The following is a 24,815-nucleotide window of genomic DNA, read 5'->3' as shown; positions in this document are numbered from 1 at the left end:
AATTTAACTTCTCTGATTTCTTCTCCGTTTGTGGTTCCAGGGGTGCCCGAGGAAGAGAAGCAGTTTCTGCATCCTCCGGCCATGAAGTTTGCCCGCAGTCTGTCAGTGCCTGGCCCGGATGACATCCCGCCACCCCCCACCACGGCACCACCGGACCCTCCCTTTTCCTCTGCGCCGCCTCTCGGTTGGAGAGCCAAATCGTCCCAGCAGCCCTCTGTCTCCGTGTCACAGTCCTCGATCGCCTCCTCATACTACCAGCCCTACTCCCAGGCGGTGCACTTAACCCAACTAGGCCGTGAGAGGGCAGGCGGCACAGCAGTGGACCACTCATCTTTCTATTCCCACATGGGCGCCCACACTGCCCAAAGCAGGACTGCTACGCGTAAGGTTGCCTATACCGGAGAGCCTATCGGGGGTGTTGGGGGCGTCAAAGCAGCTGGTCTTCGGAGGGGCTACAGCAGCGCCGTCCCCCCGTCCAGTATCGCGACGGTCATGCCGCAGCAACAGCAGACGGGTCAACCACAACGGGTAGAGCGCAGCGCAACTGGAGCTAAAAGCGGCGCCCGGAGAGGCAAGGGTCCCCTGGTGAAGCAATCCAAGGTGGAGGACCTGCGAGCGGCCCAGGGCACACTGGGAGGAAAAGTGGAGAAGAGCTCCATCCCTATCCCCACCATCATTGTCAAGGCCCCCTCCACCAGCAGCAGCGGGCGTAGCAGCCAGGGCAGCAGTGTGGAGGCCGACACCCCCGCCTCTGGGGAGGCAGATGAATCTAAACCTCCCCACGGTCCTCTTCCTCGCACCCCTGCTCCACAGCCCCCTGCGCCGCCCTCCATCCCCGCGCCTCCACCTCCGTCGCTGCCTTCCATGCGAGCCCAGGACGGGCTAGACTTCACAAGCCAGTTTGGGGCAGCGGTCGTGGGCGCAGCTCGCCGGGACCGTGAACGCTTTCACGAAGCGCGCAGGAAGAGCGCCTCATTGTTCATGTCTGCGGACGAGGACATGGGTCTCGGTAGTGACGGCGTGGGAGCACTAACGCGGGCTCACCTGTCGCAGCAGCAACTCAACACGCAAGCTGAATGTTCTAATTCCAAGCTTTGCCCTTCAAAGTCCATCGATGAGGGCATGTTCTCCGGGGACACCTTCATCCACCACACCCGCAGCATGCCGCCAGCCTTCGGGCTACCGGAGTACTCGTCCGCCCTAGACTATCAGCCCAAGTCTGTTCCTACTGACCTGTATAGCGCCGCAGGCAGACAGCCTACCCCCTCCTCCACTTTCATTCACCCCTTGACAGGAAAAGCTCTGGATCCCACATCGCCGCTGGGGCTTGCGCTGGCAGCCAGAGAGCGCGCCCTACGGGACGACAGTAGGTTGAGAAGGGGCCCCGAGCGCCCTTTCATCCGCCAGATGTCCAGCATAGTCTTCCCTTCGTCTACGGTCACCTCGCAGCCGGTGTCGTCCTCTGCCCAGTCCTCCAGCTCCTACTTGGTTACTTCTTCTTCTCTGGCTGCCACCACTCCTTCTGTTGGACGTCCACCCTCACCGAGAATCCTCCGAGGGGGTGTGTGGGCTGAGGAGGGTGGTGGTGGTGGCGGTGTCGAAAGAGAACGGGAAGGGTGTGGCGCTCGTGAGGGACTCAGAGTTCGCTTCTCAGAGGACAAAACGGTCCACACGCACCCTTACCATCCCCAGTCGTACCAACCCAGCTTCAAGGAGAGAGAGCGGGAACGGTCAAGGGAGCGAGAGAGGGACGCGTCCAGGGAACGAGAGCGGGAGAAAGAGCAGGACAGCTACATGAGGCGAGCAGAACAGGCCGCTAATGAGGAGGCATCCCAGCGGCCTCGGCGGCCCTCGTTCCTCAGGATGGAGAGTCAAACGGATGCTTACATCTTGTCCCGTACCACTACCTCCACTCAACCGACCAGTTCTCAGCAGACGACCAACACTACTGGGAACACCGGGTCTGGCTTGATGGTTCTTCCACCACCCGCCCCATCGGTGGATGCGGACGATGAGTTTGTCTACGCAGACCCCCTCCCACCGCCGTTAGAGTTTGCCAACAGCTTTGATCGGGGATATTCGCAACGACGGCTTCTCCCCAACATAAGCCAACAGAAGGCACCACCTCCTCCGCCTCCCCCGCCGCCTCCACCTCCGCCTACCCAAAAAGAACTGTTTGGAAGCGTGTTTCCTACTCACACGCCCCTGCCTTCGCCCCAGGCAGGCGACTCCACCGCCTCAAGCCTCACATCTTATGACAGCGAGGTAGCTAATCTGACTCAATCCGCTCACTCCCCCTCCCAGACATCGCCCAACCCACCTCCTCCCCACTCACCTTCTATCCTGCAGCCCACGTCAACAAGTGGACCCCCACCTCCACCCTCGGTTTCGCCACCCCCGCCTCCCGGCTCCTATCACAGACCCTTATCAGTGTCCCATCCTCACCACCTGTACAACAGCACCCACGGTCCGGGGCGCTCCTCACCCACTCCCCCGCTCACTGTAACGCCGCCCCCAGCTTACCGGGGCCCCCCAGCCCTTTCCACGGCTGCCACCTCGGCCCCTCTTCGGGGCACCGCCTCAATTGCCATGACCACAAGCTGTGCCGCCACAACCACCGCTGCTGCCGCCACAACAAGCACCTCCACACAGCTCTACAATGAGCGAACGCACGCCACATACACCACCTCCATTCAGAGCACCCACCAGAGAAAAGGGGAGCGTCACCGTCCGCCGCCCACCGCCAAGAAGGGAGAATCCCAGGAGACGGTGGTGGACTCGGGGATAGAAGAGCTGGACAGCCGCAGTAGTAGCGATCACCACTTGGACAGCATCCTGGCTAACGTTCGGGCCGACAGGTTGGACCGAGGGGAGAGGGGAGGCAGCCTCTTAGCAGGCGGGACGGCGGAATCAGGGGAACGTGGGGATTTTCTCGAGTCGTACATGAGCTACCTGGATGGGCAAACTTTTGAAATGCAGAATGCCACAGCAGCAGCGTCAACCTACCCGAAAAGCAGCCGGTTCAGGGAGGGAAGTCGAGGAGGCGAGCTTCACAGACAGACTAGCACCGCCCCCGCATCCTTCCACCCCCACAGGCGACGAGATGACCATGAACAGGAGCAGGAGGCAGAGGAGGGCGCCACGACAGAAGACGAAAGCGGCCAGGACGGGTACGGAATGAGGGACATGCAGAATTTAGGACGTCCCAGCTCACCTTATTTTGAACGCTCACGCACTCCTGAAATGAAGCCTCTCTGGGGTGAAGGACAGATGGGGGCTGACACCGGGGGGCAGTTCAGGTCACTCCTGGAGGGGAAGAAGATTTACCCTCCAGTGTCGAGTATGAAGCCAAACATGATCAATGAGCTGAGCAGCAAACTTCAGCAAAGAACCAAGGACAACTGGAGCAGCCAGAGACCATTGAGCAGACACAGGTACACGGGCTTTTCTTGTCATGTCATGACCTTCACAACAGAGGTTGGGGACTCGAGTCATGTGACTTAAATAGGCACCAGTTTTAGGACCTGGGACTTGCTCAGATGAAATTAGAAATCCTCTACTTTGACTTACTAGTACTCCAGAGGCTCTACTTTTCAAATATTTCCTGTTTACATTTGAAAATCTATATTTTCAAGATAATGTTTTGTTTTTGAAAGAACAATTTGTAGAGTGCAGAGGTCACCTCATGGGACATTATTATGGAGAGAACTCAAAAGATTGAAGGATTATATTTTTGGATCAATTGGGGGGAAATCCTGGCAAATCACAGAGTAACTATGACATTTAACTTCATTTGTCATTATGTAACCCACAAAGACAGTATGTTAACTTCACAGTTTAGCTCATTGATATTTGATAATAGACCATTCGGAGGACTTTTCAAATCTGTATAATACTAAGTGTGAAGAGGCTAATGTGCAAATAGGTTGTGACCGAGCAAGGTTGTAAGACTTGACTTGCTTAACCCAAGTGCAAGTTTCTCGAAATTTAGTGGGGACTCAACTCGATTTGCTCGATTTTTGCCACAGAAATTGGGACTTGGATGAAACTTAAAGAACTTGCACATATGTGCCTTACCCCCACCCCTTTTCAATTACTCAGTCAAAATCTCTTGACTTGACTCCCTTTTTTTATTCCTCAGATTCTCAGAAGATTCAGCCTCAGCTCTGAGTCCCCCGTCGGCTCGCTCCCAATCACCGTCGCCAATCTCTTTATCGCAACCTTCCCTGTGCCCGTCCCCGACCCCCGCCTCCCAGTACCCCAACTGGGGGCGTTCGCCATCCCCTCAGCCTCCCGCACCCTCTCAGCCTGCCCGTTCGCATTCCCCATTGTCGCCGACGTCGTATTCCCCTTATCCGACTTCCCCAAAGCACAGACCGATCTACCGGACCAAAGCCCTTGAGTTCCAGTTTATCCCAAGTCGTGAGTCCCACAAAGACCCTCACATGCTCCAGCGAAGGCGGGCACCCAGTCCTCTCATCTCCCCGTCGGAGAGGCCCAAATTTAGGCCACCCCGTCCATCGTCCCTCCCTCTTCTCCCCACTTCACCCCTTTACAGCGCCATGTACGATTTACGGGGCTCAATCACCCCACCCTCACCCGGTAACCCTCTCGGAGACCCCTACTTCTCACCCTCGCCACCACTCTTTGCACCCTCTGGTGCCCCACCTCCCCCAAGTTCCACCTTGGTCGTTTCTCGCTCTCTTTCTCCCACTCACTTCCTGTCAGGGACGTCCTCGCCACCATTGCACCCGCTCCCTCCGCCCACCTGTCTGAGCTACCCACATCTGCCACCCCCATCCCCGACCAAGCCCTTTGCCTCGAAGCCTCTGCCCTACTGGACCAAGTACGATGTGGCCGACTGGCTTGGTTACCTGAATCTGGCCGAGCACCGTGAGCGCTTCCTGGACAACGAAATCGACGGCACCCACCTGCCCTCACTCACAAAGGACGACTACCTGGATTTGGGCGTCACCCGCGTGGGCCACCGCATGAACATAGAACGGGCCCTGAGGTCGGTGATTGACAGGTATGGCTACAGATTGACTGAAGAGAGCAAAGTTGTCGCTGTAACTCAGTGCTGTCCAAAGTTCGTCCTCGAGGGCCGGAGTCCTACAGGTTTTGGATGTTTCCCTGCTCCAATGCACCCGTTCCAATGAACAGGATCGTTATCAGGCTTATGCAGAGTTTGCTGATGAGCTTCATGTGTGTTGGAGAAGAGAAACATCCAAAACCTGCAGGACTCCGGCCCTCGAGGACCAACTTTGGACACCACTGCTGTAGATGATTGGCATGGATGGTAAAATGGCCCTAGTGTGAGTGCGCCCTTAATCTTCGATTAAACTTCGACGGATGTTTTTGGGGAAAGGCACATTTGAACCAAGATATGAGAGATTCAGACCCAGATATTCTGATTGCGAGGCATGCATGCGTACCACTAATCTAAATTTAGGGAGCACATTTTTAAGTTGTGAGCTAAACAAAACGCCAAAGTCTGACTTGATTTTTTTGGTGTCCTCCAGGCTCTCCAGCAGCCCCTTCCCCATGTCGGTTCTCTCGCCTCGGGGCGAGGGGAGGATGGACGACGGCAGTCGGAGTTGAGGTGGCGGCAGAGGAGTAATTCAATTGAGTAGGTTGGTAGAGGAAGTTGATGGATTTAGCCGAAAAGTGGCGGAAGATGTTGGGGTGTCCCAAAATGGGATCACCGGATATGTCGGGACCTACAAAGGGCTCCCCGTATGCTATCCGCTCATCCTGAAACGCACACGAAGACACCGTTTGACAACGCCATGATATCACAATACACAGACTGACCAAAGGAACTGGCCGAAATCCAAAACGGGAGCCGAAGAACGTTTTTGGTTGACAATGGAGAATATTTCCAGGCTTACCTCAGCGCTGTGATCGACATCCAACGTCACTTTTAATGACAAACATACAGACTGGTCACTGTATCACGTTGTTGTAGCATAAACAAGTGCCCAGACCGACAACATAAAAAAATGGTACACACACTACGGAAAGCCCTTTGAGCGTTTAATCCATATTATACTAGTGCGATGAACTGTCCATGTACTAGTACACTTTGCCCTGACTATTAAGACGATTCAACGCACTAGTAGAACAACTACTAGTGATGTGTTTTCCATTTCTGCCTTCTACCACTGTATGATATTTCTGCACATTAGTAGAACAAGTACATGTGCACCACTAGTCAGACAAAACTGTGCCTTAGGTTACAACAGTATGCTACTAGTGCTACTAATGAAGCGCCAGATGTTAACTAGTAGAACTAAAAAATGTCACTAATAGTACTATGACATGCAGTTGTTGATTAGTGGACAGTTGTGCCTCACTAGTAATGTGGTTGTTCTACTGGTGCAAAGAAAGGTCATACAGTAGTGGAAAAAATGTCATTCTACTAGTTTGCCCTAGTCAATCCACAAGTATTGTATTACTAGAGCGGGCAAATAGTGTACGAGTACATGGGCCATTCAGGGCACTTTTAGGATACATGTACCTAATAAATGCCCAAACGGTTTACACACACAAACTTTATGGGACGCATACAGGTATATAGATTATATATATAGATATATATGTGTATAAGTATTTGGATAATAAATACACAAGAAGATTGAGGACTTCCTATATGGCAAAGCCACTTCCTGGATACAAACTGCCATGTCTCGCTTTCTTCCCATCCCGGAGGACTACTTTTACTACTCTTGATTCTTCGTACAAGTTTTTACCATGCCGGCCGACGGACGTCGCTTGAGGGGAGATTTCATTTTGTCGTCGTCCTTACTGTTATTCCCACGTACGTTTTGAGTACCAGACAAAGTATTTTTGCATTCAAGCACATTTCAAAGTCCTTTTCTCCCCCTTCCCTCTCCTGCTTCCACGCTTGAATCTAATTTTGAAAGTATAGCGCTGAGACGGTAAAAAGCGAACATAGCGCTAGTTTAAAAAAAAATAAACAAAAAAAAAAGGGCTCTTTATCTCACATCCTTTTACATCCACGTTTAATTTTGCGTTTCACGGTAATATTGGCGTAATATGCTGCGATTGGTTGACGAGGGATGTTTGAGAATAACAATAAGGACGAATGAAGCTAATGTGGTTTTAAGATCTATACAGAATCTCTTGTCTTCCAAATGAAAAGGTATATTATGTGTTTATTATTATTATTATTATAATTAACACCTCTGCTTTCTATGCAGTTGGAGCCCCTTATTTTATTTTTTTGTTGACCAAGCATGTTTTATGCAAAAACATCCTGCTTCCGTCATCAGACAAGAGTTGCAGGAACATTTTACTTGCTTCGGACAAATCATGACAAGACTCCATTAATTAACATTTGGCTCAACTGCATAGGAAGCTGTTTTTTAAAAGTATTTATTATTATTGTTCTGTTAGATCTTCAAAAAAAAAGAAGAGATTATGAACTGTGGAAAGATAATTTACTACATATAAATATATATATATATATATATATACATACAGTATGTATATGTGACATACATATACGCATTCCTATAAATATATGAATATAAAGTGTTTTAAGAGACAAATTGTTAGAATTATAATAAAGATGAAAAGCTTTTAATACATCTGCTTGGATTCCCTTCATGAACGCAATTTTCTTTTCAAGTACATGCGCGGTTAAAAAAAAGGGAGGGGGGGTGAATTATGAATACTTCAAAATGACCATTTACCATCATGTCAAATTAAAATTGGGAAATGCAGGAGGAAAAATGTTAAACTTTTTGCATTTAAAAATTTTTTTGTAACTTGCTTTGAATTAGAATTTCATGTTTATATTTAAAGGGGTACTTGACCCATTTAGTTATTTTTCCAAGTAATACTAAGTTAATATCTTTAATTAAACAATGTTTCATGTACAATACCTTTTAAAACAAATGTTTCCACTTGCTTACAAGTGCTCAGACCTTAGGTGACCAAGCACGGCTCTGCTATTTTCTGGGTTTAGTCATGCGATCACAAATGACAGAATTGTTTTTTCATGCCCACACACGCGTGGTCTCCCGGGCGAGAAGTTAATCGGCACCGACTGCACCACCCAGAGCCCATTTCCGCTACCCGAACACATGTGATGTCATTTTCAGTCACCAAGTGCCAAAATGGGTTTTTACTTTGTACTGCTGAAAACCAATAACTGAGTTAATTATCCCTTTAAAAAAAAAAGAAAGAAAAGGCAGGGTCACATTAACCCATGACTATTTTTGTGTACTAGTTCTGCAGCAAGTGTGTTGAAATTGCAAACTCATTTCCCCACCTATAACATTTGAACCCCCACAAAACACATTTGTAATTATATAGTGCATAGTTCTATTAATGTGCAGGAAAAACAAAAATTTACTCCATTATCACAGTGAATAATTTATTACCAATTTAAATAAAAATTAACAAATATTTCATTCATGAATAGTAAACAATGAAAACTACAACAAATATTTAATTCATAAAATACAATAAATTACATTAAATAATAAATTATTTTTTACAAATAATTAGATCAAGCCCATCTGACAAAATATGAGAAGACCGTCCGTCTCTTTCCAGTGGCAGGAAGTGACACCCAGGTTTCTGCATCTGTGACCTTGTCCTCACAGTGGCCACCACATAGTACCAGTCACGTGGGCCTGACCATTAGGCACTCGCCATCGAGTCCCACCAACAGAACTGCATCCGGGTTTGGAGGACCACAAGAATGTTCCAGATCATTCTTAGTCTGACCAGTCACCTGGAAACCTTGAAAAGGAGAAAAATCCTTCAGATGGATGATAAACTCACTTCAAAATTAAATGTTCATTTCAGGTCTCCTCAGACTCTGCCATGTCAGGAGCAGAGCTGCACTTTTATCAACAGAAAATGTCTGAGCCCAGTGCAAGACATCACAGAAATAATTTATTTAAAAAAATACTCACTACTATCATTTTAAGTCACCTCTATTTCATGCCCAATCCTGGAGGGTCCACGCATGGATGATCCCATAAGGTTCTTAGGTGGCGATCTGTAAAGATGAAAGCGTACTAAACAAGTTAGAATTAGGTGTTTGTCATCAATAGTGTTATTTTTTGCTAAGCAGGCTCCTCAGGAACTTTAGCTTGTCAAGGCCAAAGTTGCACCGTATCTCCATGTGGTCTCAGAGCCCAGTGCACGTCATCACAGGAGCATTGCCAATGTAGAAAATGAAAGGACACTACAGTATTGCTATTTTGCGTTAGCTTGTAGCTACATAGCCACCTAGCAGGCTGACCACGTGCGCTCAAGGCACACTAGAACGAGACTCCATCGAATTAATCGAATTTAAATTTAACACTTCCGCCCCCACAATCCGCGACAGGGGCGATTAAGATGCTTTCATTTAATGAATTAATAGTAATGTAATTGTACTTTTAATTTAACCCAGCGTGAAAGACGAAAGCGTCAAATCAGCTGCAGAGAAAAAAAAAACGACACGCAAAGACGCGGCTGCTTTGCATAAAAATTAACACTTGCCACGTCGTCATATTTACAACTTAACGACGTTAAAAGCTTAATCTTACCTCACAGCTGAATGTCATGGGTGAAAATGAACAACGTGCTCGTGGTTGCCTCTCTTTTATGCCCCCTTACCGGCTTCCGGTCACATTTTGTGAGCTGTAGTGCCATCGCGTGGCTGGAGGGCGTACAGGATAGCAGTTTAACAAGACCACATTTCAAAAATTTGCAGTTAAGTCCTGATTCGCTGATTAATTGATGTCACAATCAATTAATACAGTGATGGTGTTCACGAGTAGTGGCAACGTGCTTCTGTGTTCAATTCGGCGTAATACAATAACATCAAATAATGAACTTTTTGTACTTTGGTTCCAGGAATTTAACTGTCAACATGAGAGCAATTAATGACACTCGTGTTCACTAGCGGCTACATGCTTCTGTGACAATTAACTGACAACACCAGCATTTAAAATGAAGATTATAAATACTGCCAGTGCGCTTCTTTGTTTTGTTCTGTGTTATATTGGATGAAAAAAATTCAACTTTTCACTGGGAACTTTGAAAACTGTGTCCTCCTGTCTCTTCACGTCTGCTACCGGACGCCCCAGTGTGTCCCGTCTTGTTGTCCTCTTTTGATGGCAGGATGACTAACGGCTGGATTACCGTCTGCCGATTGCTGCTTCCAGCCGGCATCACCGCACAACAGCTGCAATAACCGGCTTACTACAAGGCAAGTTGGGACACGGTCGGACTGCACGAGAGCTACATAACATGTGGTAATAGTACAACATGCACGCATGGGAGACACAAGCGGGAGTCCCACAAAATTGTAAAAGTTTTGAACCACATCTGTACTGTAGACCTCAGTCCAAAGGTTCCTGGACCTCTTGGAAGTAGTACTACCCCTGTAGCAGGGACTTGTTTTGGTCCTAATTACTCCAAAACTAAATTTCCTAAGGTGTAGTGCTTGCTGCTGAAATGCAGAATTTCTACTTTAAGTTGCTGTAACTTTTGACTCTTGAAACTTGTACATAGTTCCTCTCTCTAAACAATAAGAGCTGCAGACCTCCACCGAAGGGTTTCTGGCCCTCCTAAAAGTTTCACACCTATAACAGGGTCTTCATTTGACTTTGACCTTTGACACACAAGAATGAATCCTTTTGGTCCTCCAAAGGTTTGTTGCAAAGTTACTACTGCCAAAATGAGCCAGCACACTTGTTGGGGGGGGGGTCCTGCTGACACACGTACACACACACATGCCGGATGTGTCTTCCAGCTGTGCTTGCAGGGGAACGCTGAGGGGGTAAAGAAGGAATTTTGTGCTGCTTTGAGCTTATTTTGTGGCACAATAAAGTTAGTAACGGTCTCAAGTGTGACATGCGCACACAGAGCATAGCCAAAGATTCTGTATGAAGTTGAAGACGGCCAGAATGCAGGCGACAAGAAGCAGAATACAAATAACAAGAGAGTCTTGCAGCTGTTTCGGGGAGTTAAAAGGGGTAGGGGGTAAATGAAGAAGGGAACGAGGAGGTAGAGGACGGAGGGAGGAGGTAGAGGAGGAGCGAGGAGGCTTGTGGAGGGAGGAGGAAGAGGAGGCCAACTCATCTGACACACGCGCAAAAGAGCCAAAGGGAAGGGAGACGATCGGGAGCGGCACCGTGCAGCCGCCAGTTGGAAAAGTTAAGCAGACGAGAACAGGATTAAAAAAAAAAAAAAAAAGATTGTGTGGAAAGTGATTAACAGCAGAAGAAAACTTTTACTGAGTAAGTATCGAAAGGTAATCATTCTCATTCTTCATCTTGATTCCTTGCTGTTTTTCCAGTGTGTGTTGCTGAGTTATGTCTGACAGATGAAAACGGGGGCAAGGGGGAGGGCCTAGCGTGACGACCGCTTGGCTGCAGGGTTCGACCTGGCTCGGTTGCCGGGAAGCACCACATGAACTTTTTTTTTTTCACTTTCAAATGTAAATTTGGACAGGAATCTTACTTTGGTCTCATTTGGGGCGTAAAAGGCTGAAGTGAGGTTGCGTTTTTCCTGAAAACGCGCATGCTTTGGAAAAAGAAGTTCACGTTGGAGCATCATGAGGCCTCTTTAAGTGAAAAACAAAGCTGATTAGTGCCGCTTTGCTACAGTATGTGTGCCAAAGGCTTATTTTAACTGTAACAAGACTCCTTATACAAATCAGCCAATTTAGCTTTGGATTTCTGATTAAGTGATTTACAAGATATTGATATGATGATTGGTGACGACATCTAATCCATGGCTTGATGTTTAATGCATTGATGTCAAATCATCTTCCAACTAAGGACCATTAGTCCACTTACAAAACAAATTTCTGTAACTCTATTAAACAATACCTGACAATTTAACCTTGGATTTGTGGTTAACTGATGGCAGAGGTAATTAATATGACAACAATGTCCATGAATGTTCCCGATGAGTGTCTGTAATTAATTTGGCTCACCGCTTGATGGAATATTAAATCACTGTCAAATCAGATTCTAATTTGGGGCTTTTCACACATTGGTCCACTTACATTAATGCAACGGTAACAAAACTCCATTAAAAAATATATATGCAAATTTAAAATTGGTTTGCTGATAAGTGATGAAACACGCAATTAATATGACTGTGTGATGTTAACGAAAGGTGACGGCACGCTTATGTGATTCATTTTTTGATGCAATAATGTCTAATCATATTCCCATTACTTTTATGCACTTTCAAATTGAGCTAATGCAACTGTAATAAGACTCAATTCACAAAATGTGCAAATTTAACGCTCATGTGCTCTTTTACAGTCATGTGTAGCTATTCCAAATTATAATCATGTCAGCTCAGCTTCTCACGGGAAACTGTTGGGTTTATATTCAAAGAACTGTAACAAGTCAAGTGCATGTCATGAATAAAAGTAGATTAATCCAACTGTAACAAGAGTCCATTTAAAAATCTTCCAATTTAATGTTGGAAGGTTGATTGAATGATGACACCTGTAATTAACTCATTCACTCCCAGCCAATTTCACTGACGCAGCCCCTTCGCTCCCGGATCTTTTACTGGATTTTGACTGATTTTGCAAGGCCCACAGAATATCGTGTTCTATTGCTATAAACCTACCAAAAGAAAGATTAGAGTCTCTTCTTTCATCAGGACAAAAAAGTATATTTCTATCCGATTCCGTTTTGCAGCAATTGCCATTAGAATATAGTTTCCTCAACATTCAAAAACCTGTTGAAAACACTGAGGAAAATAGCTTTTTTTGCAACATGGTCCTGTTTGATCTCCTATACTCTACTGCCACCTGCTGGCCATTTTTTTTTTGTAAAAACTACCATTGCTTTAAGCGACCTCTTCAGGTCGGATGCTGTATCAAAGCCTTCTGTATGCTCTAGCATAAAAAAAACATTGAAAAACAAACAAACATATAAATAAATTTTTGGGAGCATGGCAATATTTAAAATAGAACGTGTTTATACATTTTTGGGAGCAAATTAGTTAATGTAACAAGAAAGTTTACAAGTTTATTTTTATATTTATTTAGACTTTTTTATTTTTTTATTTAGGTGTGTGTATATGTATATTTATATATATATGTATATATATATATATATATATATATATATATATATATATATATATATATTGTTGTTGTTGTTGTTTTTATTTCCTTTATTTTTATTTTTTTTTGTATTTAATTTTTGAATTATAGTTTTTATAGCTGTTTTTATTGAAAATAATTATTCATTTATTTACCGTAGTCATGTATTTATTTTTTATTTTGGCAGTTTTGGTCCTCCATATACAAGTAGTAGTAAAGCACTTCTATGTTGAATTCGGCATGGTTTTAATTGTATCAATTCAGCTTCACATGGGAAACTGATGGTCTACTTGTATATTCAATTAACTGGAACAGATCAAATGATGACCCATGTAACGTGCCGTCAGGCCAAAACCTTGTACCTCCAAAAGCAAGAGCAAGCCATTTTCACCTCTTTATATTACTCAATAATTGATAAGAATGTCACCCACATGTGAGGACTGTCCAAAATATAGATTTTATAAATTTGCCAAATTGGGACTTATGAGGTTTTGGCCCAAGGCCAGCGGAATGTAACAACATTTACAAGTAGTGGGGAAACACTCTTATAGTTAACTTGGCATGCTTTTTAACACAATTTTGGTGTTAACTTGAGTTTCACACTGGAAGCTGTCTATTCTTTAAGAGTCCATTTAAAAATCTACTAATTTAATGTTGGCAAAGTGATGATGACACATTTAACCAATATGAAGATGATGTTGGAGTAGTTACAATGAACATCATACAATAACATTACATAAACTTGTTCTTTGATTGACAGATGACCTAAAAACCTGCAAAAGTACTTTTTAAAAGTAGCACCCCATCCCCCCCGTCTATACAACACAGGAAATGGAGGTCAGAGTTCAAATGTATGGCAATTCACTACCTCCTTCAGGGTTATGTCACTCTCACCAGAGAAAGAGAGCGAGACAGACGGGGCGAGGCGCTGAGCAAGTGGTGATTGCACGTATAATGGCAGCAGGCAACAAGTCTGTGCAGGGAAAAAGCTTTGGCACTCTGGATGGGAAGATGGACGCAGTGTTAACGTTAGCTAGCGTGGGAATCAAGTTGAATTTGGACAGGAAGTTGCTACTTGCATGTTCCCACCAGATCTATTTTTAGGCCTCACTGAGTTGATAATTGACTGATTTTAATAAAACAACATCTCATTCAGAGGTCACTTTCAGCTGCATGGCCTTGACAGGCTACTTAGCGGTTAGCAAAGTTAGCGTCATGGCATGATTATGCTAGGGGAACCTGCACAAGTAACGTGATCTTTGGTGAAATGTTTTTTGTTTGTGCCGCAGCACAAAGTAAGTCAGGTAAAAAAACAAAATAAAAAAAAAGCAGGTTTTGGATGAACAAAAACAGACATACTTAACTGTATTTTGTGAAAGCCGTGTGTTCCTATAGTGTCACATGATGACATCACAGCTATTTGATTGGCTAACTTTGTATTGCTAACGAGACACTTGCTTCCTCTTGCAGACATCAAAATGTCGACGCTGCCGGCCAACAACAACCGTGAGGATGCCAATAATCGCAGCTTCTGGATGGTAAGATGATGTAAGATCTCGCTATATGTTAGAATAACAACTGTTTACATCATAGCATTTTAGCAATGCTCCTTTGATAGTAACTGATAACAGGGGAAAAGATGTAAAAGACTATCGCTTATATTTGCCAAATCAGATTCAGCATTTTTGGTGCTGTGGTTGATATCTTGCTATATGTTACATAGCAATTGTTAGCTTGCTAATTAAGGCTGCATCTAATGTTAGTTAGTAATAATTGATTCATCCGCTGTCTTAATTTTTAATGATTGGTGAATCGGGTAAAATTGAATGTTTTTTTTATTTTTTTTTTTATTTCTATCCCTTACAAATCACTGACATTAATTCAAATTGACAATGCAGACAATGCTAAAACATAAATTGATTGATTGATATATTTAGTTACTGGTTAGTAACATGTCAAAAAATAGGCTAGAAATGTTGATAATTGTTTTCCAAAGTACAGTAAATGCCAATGTTTGCAAATTTCTTATTTTTATTAAACACAAAGATAATTAGTGCACTTCCATGGAGGACTAGACAAATCTAAAAATATTCAACTTGAGAGGCTGAAATTCCGTTGATTTGGACAATTTTATGTTACAAAAGTCTAAACGATTAATTGATTATCAAAAAAAAGTTGACGATTGATAATTGATTAGTAATAAAAATAAAAGTAGTGTTTGAGCAATTCTCCTTTGTAATAGAAATGGAATTCATTGCACAACTTCAAATTCTTAATAATCTGCCTTTGTATTTTCTTTAGTTTTATATTTAAATATAGCTATACCTGTTTATTGTTAGCTTGTTAGCATTTTATCCAGTCTTTACAATACCGTAGTAACTGATTGCAGGGCAAAATGTTAAATATTTTTCAATCTGCCTTAACAAGGACATTAAAACATGATAAATGCTACTTTGTGTGTGATGGCCTGAGTGTAAACACATGACAAAGTGTTGTCTGCGCTCGAGGCGGCGGCGCTCTTGTAGCTAACAAGGTGTTCTTTGTGTAAACATAAATTCAAGTCAGCCATTACGACTCCCAAGCTTGAATGTGGATTCACTCAATTGTCAATCAAAATCATATTAGAATCAAACTGTTTCTTGCTCTTGTCTTAGTCCCCATGCGGGATGAGAAAACATTTTGGCTTTTGGCCATGTGACATTCATTAGAGAGGCGCCCCTCCCCCTTCTTTGTTTCCAGTTAGCATGCTACGCTACACTAATTGGATGCAGCTCGCAGTTGAGACACAAGCAGCAGTGTGCCCCCAAGTCAACTCTTGTTACCAGAATGTCCCTTGACACGGACTTTTTCTACTCTTGTGCATTTGACGCATAACATGTTATGTGTTATTTGTCATATGTAGCTCCTAATTTTATTTCATTTCATTTTAGATGCCAACTGTTATCAAGTTAGCGTTTTTCCAATCCTTGTAGAAAATAGTTTTTCCCTACAGGTCAGATGTCAATTTCTTAGCGATCTGCCTGAGCTCTTTCCATACTTGAGCTTCTATCTGGGTATATGTTTGCATGTTAGCATTTTAACTATTCCTATTGCTGAAAATCTAATAACTGAAATAATAGCCTAGCTGACTACCAGCCGGCAAGCTGTAGAATACTAGATTTGTTTACATTCTTTTCATACTTGGTGTAGAGTATTTATTTTTCTTATTATTGTTTTTATTTTAATGTATTTTAAGTTATTGTTTATTATTCACATTTTATGTTTTTTAAATATTTATTTAATTTTGTTTTTTTAGAAGGTGCTGTCATTCTGCTATATGTTAGCAATCCTACAACTAGCATGTTAGCATTCATTAATCTTGACAGTCTTGTAGTTTTTGTATTGTTTGTATTTGTGATGTTGTCAACCATTGTGTGGAGCACAAAAAGAGGCCAAAGCACACACACGCACAAGAAAATGGCTTTTAGCATTAGGCTAGCAGTGGGCCACACTTCCCAGAATCCCTTGCAAGCACAATATAGAACCTCTGATGCTGGTTTTGTGCTGTGTTGTTTCCGTTGGCCCGCCAGCGGATTCCTCAGCTGGTTCTGCTTAAGGAAGGAACACACGCGCATACACACGCGCACAACTCGCCTCACTCACTCTCTCTGGTTCTGTCGCACACTCTCAATAACTCACGTTCACACTTTCCTCTTTCACCTTACTCACCCGCTCACACACTCATACATTCACTCTTCTCTCCACACTGAAGCCGAAAAACTCGACTGCAAAACAAGGTGTAGCTTTCAAATAGAAATGCTGATGGCAACGACAATGGGATTGCCACATTGTTATATACATTTTACAGGCCCCGAAGGCCTTTTAGAGTAACATTTCTTACCAAATCCTATGTATCTTAATTCCATGATAATTTCCTAACATGTCATGAAGAGTTGGCTTATTGTCGAGCTCATTCTAAAAGGAGTGCAGGAAGAGTCAAAGCCTGCCAGGAAACTTTGGACCATGACGTCCAAGCTCCACATCCACAAACTGGCCTGGCTCACTCTCTCCTTGTGTGGGACTCTGGCTTTGTGTCTTTTGGCGTCCTCTGGTGGCTACCCGGGTGACTGCAGACCCCGACACCACATTAAAGAAATGTTTAACTTTAGATTTGTCTTTGTAGCCCGGCAACTACCAGCGCACGGTGCGACGCACAGAGGACGCGTTCCAGGCGTGTGGCGACCTGGCGACCTGCATCCAAGAGCGAGCCCGAGTGGAGCGTCAGTACGCGGTGCAGCTCAGCGAGTGGAGTAACAAGTGGAAGCCGCATGTGGATTCCAGTGAGTAATCCAGTGTCATAAAGCCACAACCAACCAACAAAGCGCACAACGTTAATACCTCTCATTTGGTAATATACAGTACAGTATTTGTTAACAAATACAGAAAAACAACTTTTCGTCTGATGATTCTCAATTATTTACTTCTCATTTGTATTGGATAACCTGAGGGTTCTAGAGACCCAAGGCTTTTCAGTTCTAAAATAAGGTACTGAGATCATTCTCCCTGAGCCTTATCTTGGGACTAGGACCCTCTGTCAGTACTTGGCCCACCTCTCACGACTAGAAAGTCTCTTTGGACCTGAATCTTTCTTTTGGGCTTAAAACATTCACTGGGACTAGCTTCTTCTCTCAGGACTAAAACCTTCTCTTAGTACTAAAACATCTCAATATTAGACCTATCTCAGAACAAAATCCTTCCATCAGAACGAGTACCCTCTGTTAGGAGTAACACTTTCTTTTGAGACTAAAACCTCTCAGGACTAGAACCTTCTCTTCAGACTGTTGCGAGTGTGAACTAATTAACCGGACCCCTGAGCAGATTGAGAGCCGAGCAGGTAAATGGAAGCAAAAAATTTAATAAGAAAAAGAGCACGATAAGTATGTGAGAATATGCGATACAAAGTACAACCAAAACAGAACCAAAGGAGCACCAAAGGCGATAACAACAGTCTAGAAAAGGAGTACAAGAGAAAATCCAAGCTAAACTAAAGGGCTGGAAGGAGTCCCAGCTGGACGACGTGGTCGGATGTAAAAAGGAAAAACTACTAGACAATAGTTGTCACTGGACAGTCGGAACTCGGAACAACGAGGAGCATGAGCAGCATCAACGTAATAATCCGACGGCGTCCTTCAGCTTCTGCTGCACCTAAATACTGAGCTGATCGTGATTACTCTCAGGTGTACAGCTGGGGACTCCGCCCACCCAGAGGAATGTCAGCAGCTGTAAGAAAGAAGGAAAAACATGACCCAGCAGACTGGCCTGACAGGACAAAGACTAAAACATTCTCTTAGAACTAGAACCATCTCTAGGGGATAAAACGTTTTCTTGAGACTAGGACTAGTACCTTCACTCAGGACTACAACCATCCCTTGAGACTAAAACTTCCTCTTGGGACTAAACCCTCTTTCAATACTTGTACCTTTATTTAAGACTAGAACCTTCCCCTGGAACTAGTACCTTTTGGTACTTGAACTGTCACTTGGGACTAAAACTTTCACTTGGGACTAGAATCTTCCTTTGAGACTAAAATCTCTCAGGACTACTAAAACCTCTCAGAGCAAGAACCATCTCTTAAGACTAAAACCTTGTCCCAGGACTACCACCTTCATTCTGGACTAAAACCTTTTGGGACTAAAACCTGTTCTTCGAGACTAAAACCTCCTCTTGGGCGCAAAGCCGTCTCTTGAATCTAAAATTTTCTCTCAAGACAGGAACCTTCACTATGGACTGGAAATGTCTCTCAGCACTAAAACCTCGACTTGAGACTAAAATTGCTCTCCGGACCAGTACTTTCAGTTGGAACTAAAACCTAGAATTTTCTTTCAGGACTAGAATATTTTGTTGGGACAAATACTTAGTCAGTAGTACAACTTTCTCTTGAGATTTAAACATCTCAGGACTTAAACCCTCTCTTATGACTAAAACCTTCCCTTGAGACTACAACTACTACCTAGTTTTCCTGAATGTTTATAGCTACAAAAAAAAACTATGTTAAACTGTTACTGTGGTTAAGAATATTGAAATATAAAGTGTATCAAATATTGAATCTGTGTCTGTTTGACCTTCGTCTTCAGGTCCTCTGTACGGGTCCTTGCTGAAAGCCTGGCAGTGTTTTCTGTCTTCGGCTGACCGTCTGGCGTCTTTGCACGCGTCCATCTGCCGCTCCCTGGTGACCGAGGACGCAGAGAAGCTGAGGACTTGGCAGAAGGACGCCTTCACCAAGAAGATCTTCGGGGGCTTCAAGGAGGCCCAGGATGCCGAGAACGGCTATGCCAGAGCACAGAAGCCTTGGACCAAACGCCTCAAAAAGGTTGGAAAAGTCAAGGTGTTAAAGTTCAAACACATAAAAGCAGTGTAAGTGAAGCTTGTCCAATGGAGATTTCATGGAGAACCAAACGTGCCCTTCAGCAAAATATCTTCCCAACAGGACCTGGTGGAAATGAAGCTTTTTAGCGCTTTATTTGTGTGTTGCTTCTAGCTGGACAAAGCCAGGCGGGCGTACCACAAGGCGAGCCGCAAGGAGCATGCCGCCCGGGAACGCGAGTCACAGGCACGAGCCAATCAGAACATGGCGGCGGACAAGCAGAAGAACATTCAGGAGGATCGAGAGATGGTCCAGCAGGAGGCACACAAGGTAAAAAAAAAAAAAAAACACTCACAGTAATAGTAAAATAATAATAGTAAAATAATAATCCATTGTCATTTTAACTATTTATAGTGATGATTGTTAATTAATTTGTATTATTGTAAATAATAAAATGAATTGATCAATTATCTAATTTCATTTAAAAAGAAAGTATAAAAAAGTACAAAAATACATTTTAAAATACAATTTAAAATTACATTTTAACCAACCAGATGATCACATTATTAACCGTAGTTTTTAGAAAATTTATAAATACATTTTTTAACTATAAAAATATTTTTTTTACATTTAATTTATCTTGATTTATTAAAAAATGACCACATTAATCAGCCAATTATTAAATTAGATAAATATTTTTTGTTTGTTTTTTAAAATCCAAATGTATGCCATCAATATTTCATCATTACTGGACTTTTGATCATGTAAGAAAAAAGAAAAAAAGGTTGAATTAAACACCATAGCATTACATACAGTATATGGGCGGTGGGCCATACTGTGCCCACCCCCGTTTCAGTATGCCATAAGTCACATTTTAATGGCATGTTTACGACAGGTGCGAGCCCGCTACGAGAAGGTACTGGAGGAGACGAATCGCTACGCCCCTCGCTACATGGAAGAGATGGAGGCCATCTTTGATAAGTCGCAGGACGAGGAGCGCAAGAGGATCGTCTTCCTCAAGCAAGCTCTCATCTCCTTCGACAAGCACCTTGACGTCACCACCAACGACAGGTAGCCACACCCAGTCTATTCAAATCAACTAAATAGATATCACGATTAGGGATGTAATGATAACGGCAATATTGTGATATCGCAATATTAAAACTGGTACAATATCGTCGTCGTTATGTCACGATATTAAAAGCAGCACATCTGTTAAAAAAAAGTCAGGTTGATTCCATTTGTGCAGTTCCATTGGTTCAATTTGTGCAGTTCTAGCACCCTCTGGTGGCTATTTTTTTAGTGCCGTTTAATTTTCACAGGGCATGTTTTGGCCCTTCTATGTTTAAATCCACGCTAATCGTCAGATGAAGGGGAACGTAATATGCTTGTGAACTGAGTCAATATGTGGAAGAACTCAATGTGTGCGTGCATTAGCAAGTAAGTGCCTCAATATCTATATTATATACAGTATATATTTTTTTTAATATATAATATTTAGAATATATTTCATTGCTGTACAAAACCACAACATTGGGTGTGTTTTTTTTAGTATGAGCTCTTTGTTTTTTAAAACAATATTGTGACCTTTTTTTGTATCGCCAACCTCCTGACAATATTGTGATTATTATCGTATGGTGACCTTCATATCGTGATAATATCGTATTGTGATGTTTGGATATCGTTAAATCCCTAATCACGATTGTGTATTTGAATCAACTTTGTCGATATCACTACTGAATGTTTGAATTGACTTCATGGTTAATACTAATGTACTGTATATATATATATATATATATATATATATATATATATATATATATACTTCACCCAACTTCATAGGTGCCAACTTATATTTAATTCAACTTCACAGGTACCACTAGTGTATAATTCAATAATACCAGCATATGTTAAAAACAACTTAAATGATTCTACCATGTGTTTAAAATACAACTTCATTGATATTACTAAGGTCCCCCAACTCCAAATGCGCCACTGCATTATTGAAATAAAACTTAATAGCATTGTTCATTTAAAAAAACAACTTCAAAAGAACTTTACACAATTTTAAAGACAGCACCATATATTTATGTGAACTTCAGAGGCACTGCTGTTTATTTCAATGAAACTCACTCAACTTCTACGGTAACACTATATTAAATTACCCAACGTCATTTATTTAAATGACCTTCAAAGGTACTACTGCATATCTTAAATCAATTGCGAAGGTACCACTGTATATTCAGTTGAACTTCAAGGGTACCACTGTATATCTTAATGATCTTCACTCAAAGGCACCACTGTATATGTAAATAAATGCAAAACATTTATAACCGGACTGCTCTCTTAGTTCCTGTGTCCCGTTTCTTCTGCCACCTTTGTCGCACTAACATGAAATAATATTCTTCCCAGCTCATAAATACACGCCAGTCAGAACTTAATGAATTTAATAATTCATCATCGGCATGCTGATAAACAACATCAATCACTCTCTCGTTTCTCTCATTGCGCAGCGTGAAGGAAGTTTACAGCCAGCTACACGACACGGTGGCGGCCATTGACGAGCATGAGGACCTCCGTTGGTGGAAGAACACGCACGGGCCCGGCACGCCCACCGACTGGCCGCACTTCCAGGTGCCTCTCATGGCTAATTAGCTTAACATTGAGGGGGGAAATACACAGTTGAGAAATCTCATCAAATGGCAAAATGTGCTCAAAACAGTACAGTGGCAGTAGTGGGCTAACATTAGCTAGTGGACAGAGCTAAACTGTTAACAGGAATTAGTTGGTTATTTAGCCTCACTGCTAGAAGTGAGCTAGCATTACGTAATAAACGCAGAACTACTTTTGGTTGCTAACATTTGACAGTTGTCACTAGGTAAGTTAGCCTCAGTGAGCTAACATTTGCCAACGGACACAGAGTTACTAAACTTCCCTGCTAGTTGTCAATAGATGTTCTCAGGCCAGTTTGCCTCAATGCTAAAAGCCAACTAACACTAACTTCAGTATAGATAAATACCTTAATTTGAATATTAATTGTAGAATTAAGTGAACCAGGCTCTGTTAGCTAGCATCGGAGGTGACCCAGAGTTAAATTTGTCTGCAAACAGTTGGCAGGTTTCAATTACATCAGTTGCCTCAATGCTAGTACCCAGCTAAAATTAGATACAAAGCTAAACTTGTTTGATAACTACAGCTCTGTCAATACGTCATTAGTGGCAATATTAGTAATTAACTAACATTAACTAACGGATGCCGAGCTAAGCTTGTGAGCTATAATCAGTCAACAGGCATCACTTCCTCAGGTAGCCTCAATCCTAGTAGCACGGCAAGTTCGCCAACATTAAGCACTAACGTCACAACACGTTCTCGGGTTTAGCAGAACATGCTAGTAGTGAGCTAACGTTTACTCATGCTAACATACTATTGATCTTTTTTTTAATTGAATTGATGTTCAGGAATGGACGCCTGAGAAAAAAAACAAAAAAGGCAAGACAGTGGTTGGAGAGAAAACATTAGAGAAGAGGTACAGAAATTGAACCCAGAAGTCGTGAATATGATGATGATACGTTCAGTGACATTGTTTTTTTTTCTTAGCGTGATGATTGTCGGTGTGAGAGTGAGAGCGTTGTACGACTACATCGGCCAGGAAACAGATGAACTCTCCTTCAAAGCTGGTAAATATCACTACCGATGTTTTTTTACGATGTTTATGCACGACAAAAACAACAAAATAATCATGCTCGTCTTTTTACAGGTGAAGAGTTCATGAAGACTGAGGAAGAGGACGACCAGGGCTGGTGTAGGGGGGTGAAGGATGGTGGCCTGGAGGGACTTTATCCTGCAAATTATGTGGAGGTGGTTTAGCGGGAAAATATTGTATTTAATTGAGTTGATCGTTTTTCCCCTGTGGATGTTGGCTTATTAAGAAAAAAAAGCAATGCTGTAAAAATGTAGCTGTTAGCCAAAGAGCTGTGAACATTTTAATATTCAGAGAGATTAAGATTTTTTTTTAAGATGACAACTTGGGCTCCAATTCCAAGGTGCTTGTCTTTAGTTTTCAAAGTTCACCATAGACCACAAAGTCTTCCTTGTCTTTATTAGCAGCAAGTTCTGTTTTATTCCGAAATTACATTGCAAGATTTTGTTACGAGGTTTTGTTACGTACGTTACGAGTGTGCGAGTGTACATCATAAAGCTACGTTGCGAAGGTACGCCACAAAGGTACATTACGAAGGTTTGCTTCAAATGTATGTTACGAAGATACGTTATGAAGCCACGTCATGAAGGTACATTACAACTTTAAACTTCTAATTTACATTACAATGAATTTGCATTACAAATGTACGTTACAAAGGTAAGTTATGAATGTATGTTATGAGTGTGAGTTAAAACCATGTTAAGAAAGTACTTTATAGTACTATACAATTGTGTGGCTTTTTGTCAATAACATTATTTGTGGCGGTACTCTGACGGAGAAAATTCTACATTGTGCATTTCTGCGTTATTTCAAACGCATTAGTGATGTTAACGAGATGCCTGGTGGATGCCGAGACATCTGTACTTAATTGTTGTGTTAAACTCTGGTGCTAAAAGTCTTTTTTTTTTTAATCACGCTTCCTTTTTTTTTTTTGTTGTTGTTGTTTTTTTACAAGAACCTATGTTTTAATAACCATGTTGTCAGACGTTCAAACTAGCGACCACTAAGCAAAACAAGAAATACCACTTCTGGCAAACACGATCCTTTAAATATATATATCGTATAAAATCTTATCTGTAACTTTATGAACGTATGTTTATGTAATAAGGTTTCCGCTTTGGTCTTATCCACTATGTGTGCAAGTAAAACTCTTTGTAGCCCAAATTATGTTGTTTTTGTAGGAAATAAATTTTGAAACTCGTGTGTGTGTGTGTGTGTGTGTGTGTGTGTGTGTGTGTGTGTGTGTGTGTGTGTGTGTTTGTATGCATGTGTGCGTGAGTCATGGCGCCCTCACATTTGGGAGTCTCCACCCGTGTCAGATGTCAAGTGTGTGCATGCAAACACACCCAGAGACACTCGGGGTGCCGGCAGGTCAAACGTTGCTCTTTACCCAGACATCACTAGTCGAGTCAGAGTGCCTCTGATGTGCACATATGGCCGCCAGCTTTATACCAGAGATGACGAATCGGCCTGCTAAGTTGCTCCATCACACGCACATGCGCACGTGCACACACACACACACACACACACACACACACACACACACACACACACACACACACACACACGCACGCATGCACGCACACACACACACACGCTTGTTTTACTATCTTTGTGGGGACATCCCATTGACAATGCATTTCCTAGCCCCTCCCCCTAACCCCAAC

At 42.9% G+C, this 24,815-nt stretch overlaps 2 protein-coding genes, 1 long non-coding RNA gene and 2 other non-coding genes across 9 annotated transcripts in view; 2 read left to right on the top strand and 3 right to left on the bottom strand.

Annotated features, from left to right (window-relative positions):
• The window catches only part of shank1 (SH3 and multiple ankyrin repeat domains 1), a 61,847-nt gene extending 54,236 nt beyond the window's left edge, over positions 1-7,611 (top strand). For all 4 annotated transcript variants that reach the window (XM_077555997.1, XM_077555994.1, XM_077555995.1 and 1 more), the window contains 3 exons: positions 41-3,434; positions 4,142-5,029; positions 5,523-7,611. In XM_077555997.1, coding sequence (XP_077412123.1) covers positions 41-3,434; positions 4,142-5,029; positions 5,523-5,601 — 4,361 coding nt within the window. In that variant the 3' untranslated portion in view covers positions 5,602-7,611. The remainder of the gene's footprint in view (positions 1-40; positions 3,435-4,141; positions 5,030-5,522) is intronic.
• A 767-nt stretch (positions 7,612-8,378) lies between these two features.
• On the bottom strand, positions 8,379-9,669 carry LOC144044018 (uncharacterized). The gene is made up of 3 exons (XR_013291186.1): positions 9,573-9,669; positions 8,971-9,037; positions 8,379-8,775 (listed from the first exon to the last, which is right to left on the bottom strand). It is a non-coding gene; the product is annotated as an uncharacterized LOC144044018 (long non-coding RNA).
• On the bottom strand, positions 8,841-8,930 carry LOC144047475 (small nucleolar RNA SNORD88). Its single transcript, XR_013293045.1, has one exon. It is a non-coding gene; the product is annotated as a small nucleolar RNA SNORD88 (small nucleolar RNA).
• On the bottom strand, positions 9,111-9,201 carry LOC144047474 (small nucleolar RNA SNORD88). The gene has a single exon (XR_013293044.1). It is a non-coding gene; the product is annotated as a small nucleolar RNA SNORD88 (small nucleolar RNA).
• A 1,462-nt stretch (positions 9,670-11,131) lies between the features above and the next one.
• On the top strand, positions 11,132-24,350 carry LOC144045013 (protein kinase C and casein kinase II substrate protein 3). Of its 2 annotated transcripts, XM_077559779.1 has the most exons (10): positions 11,132-11,270; positions 14,576-14,643; positions 17,268-17,424; positions 19,219-19,454; positions 19,623-19,778; positions 20,344-20,519; positions 21,962-22,082; positions 22,907-22,974; positions 23,046-23,125; positions 23,206-24,350. In XM_077559779.1, the coding sequence occupies exons 2-10, from the start codon at positions 14,584-14,586 to the stop codon at positions 23,313-23,315; spliced, it is 1,164 nt and encodes a 387-aa protein (XP_077415905.1). In that variant the 5' UTR covers positions 11,132-11,270; positions 14,576-14,583; the 3' UTR covers positions 23,316-24,350. The 2 variants fall into 2 exon arrangements, with proteins under 2 accessions (XP_077415905.1, XP_077415906.1); XM_077559780.1 differs by lacking the exon at positions 22,907-22,974.
• The last annotated feature ends 465 nt before the right edge of the window (positions 24,351-24,815 follow it).

The sequence above is a fragment of the Vanacampus margaritifer genome, chromosome 2 (assembly GCF_051991255.1).
Source record: "Vanacampus margaritifer isolate UIUO_Vmar chromosome 2, RoL_Vmar_1.0, whole genome shotgun sequence".
In the NCBI taxonomy this organism is placed as follows: Eukaryota; Metazoa; Chordata; class Actinopteri; order Syngnathiformes; family Syngnathidae; genus Vanacampus; species Vanacampus margaritifer.
The sequence above is the reverse complement of the archived record's forward strand: the minus strand, read 5'-3'. Positions and strand labels throughout refer to the sequence as shown.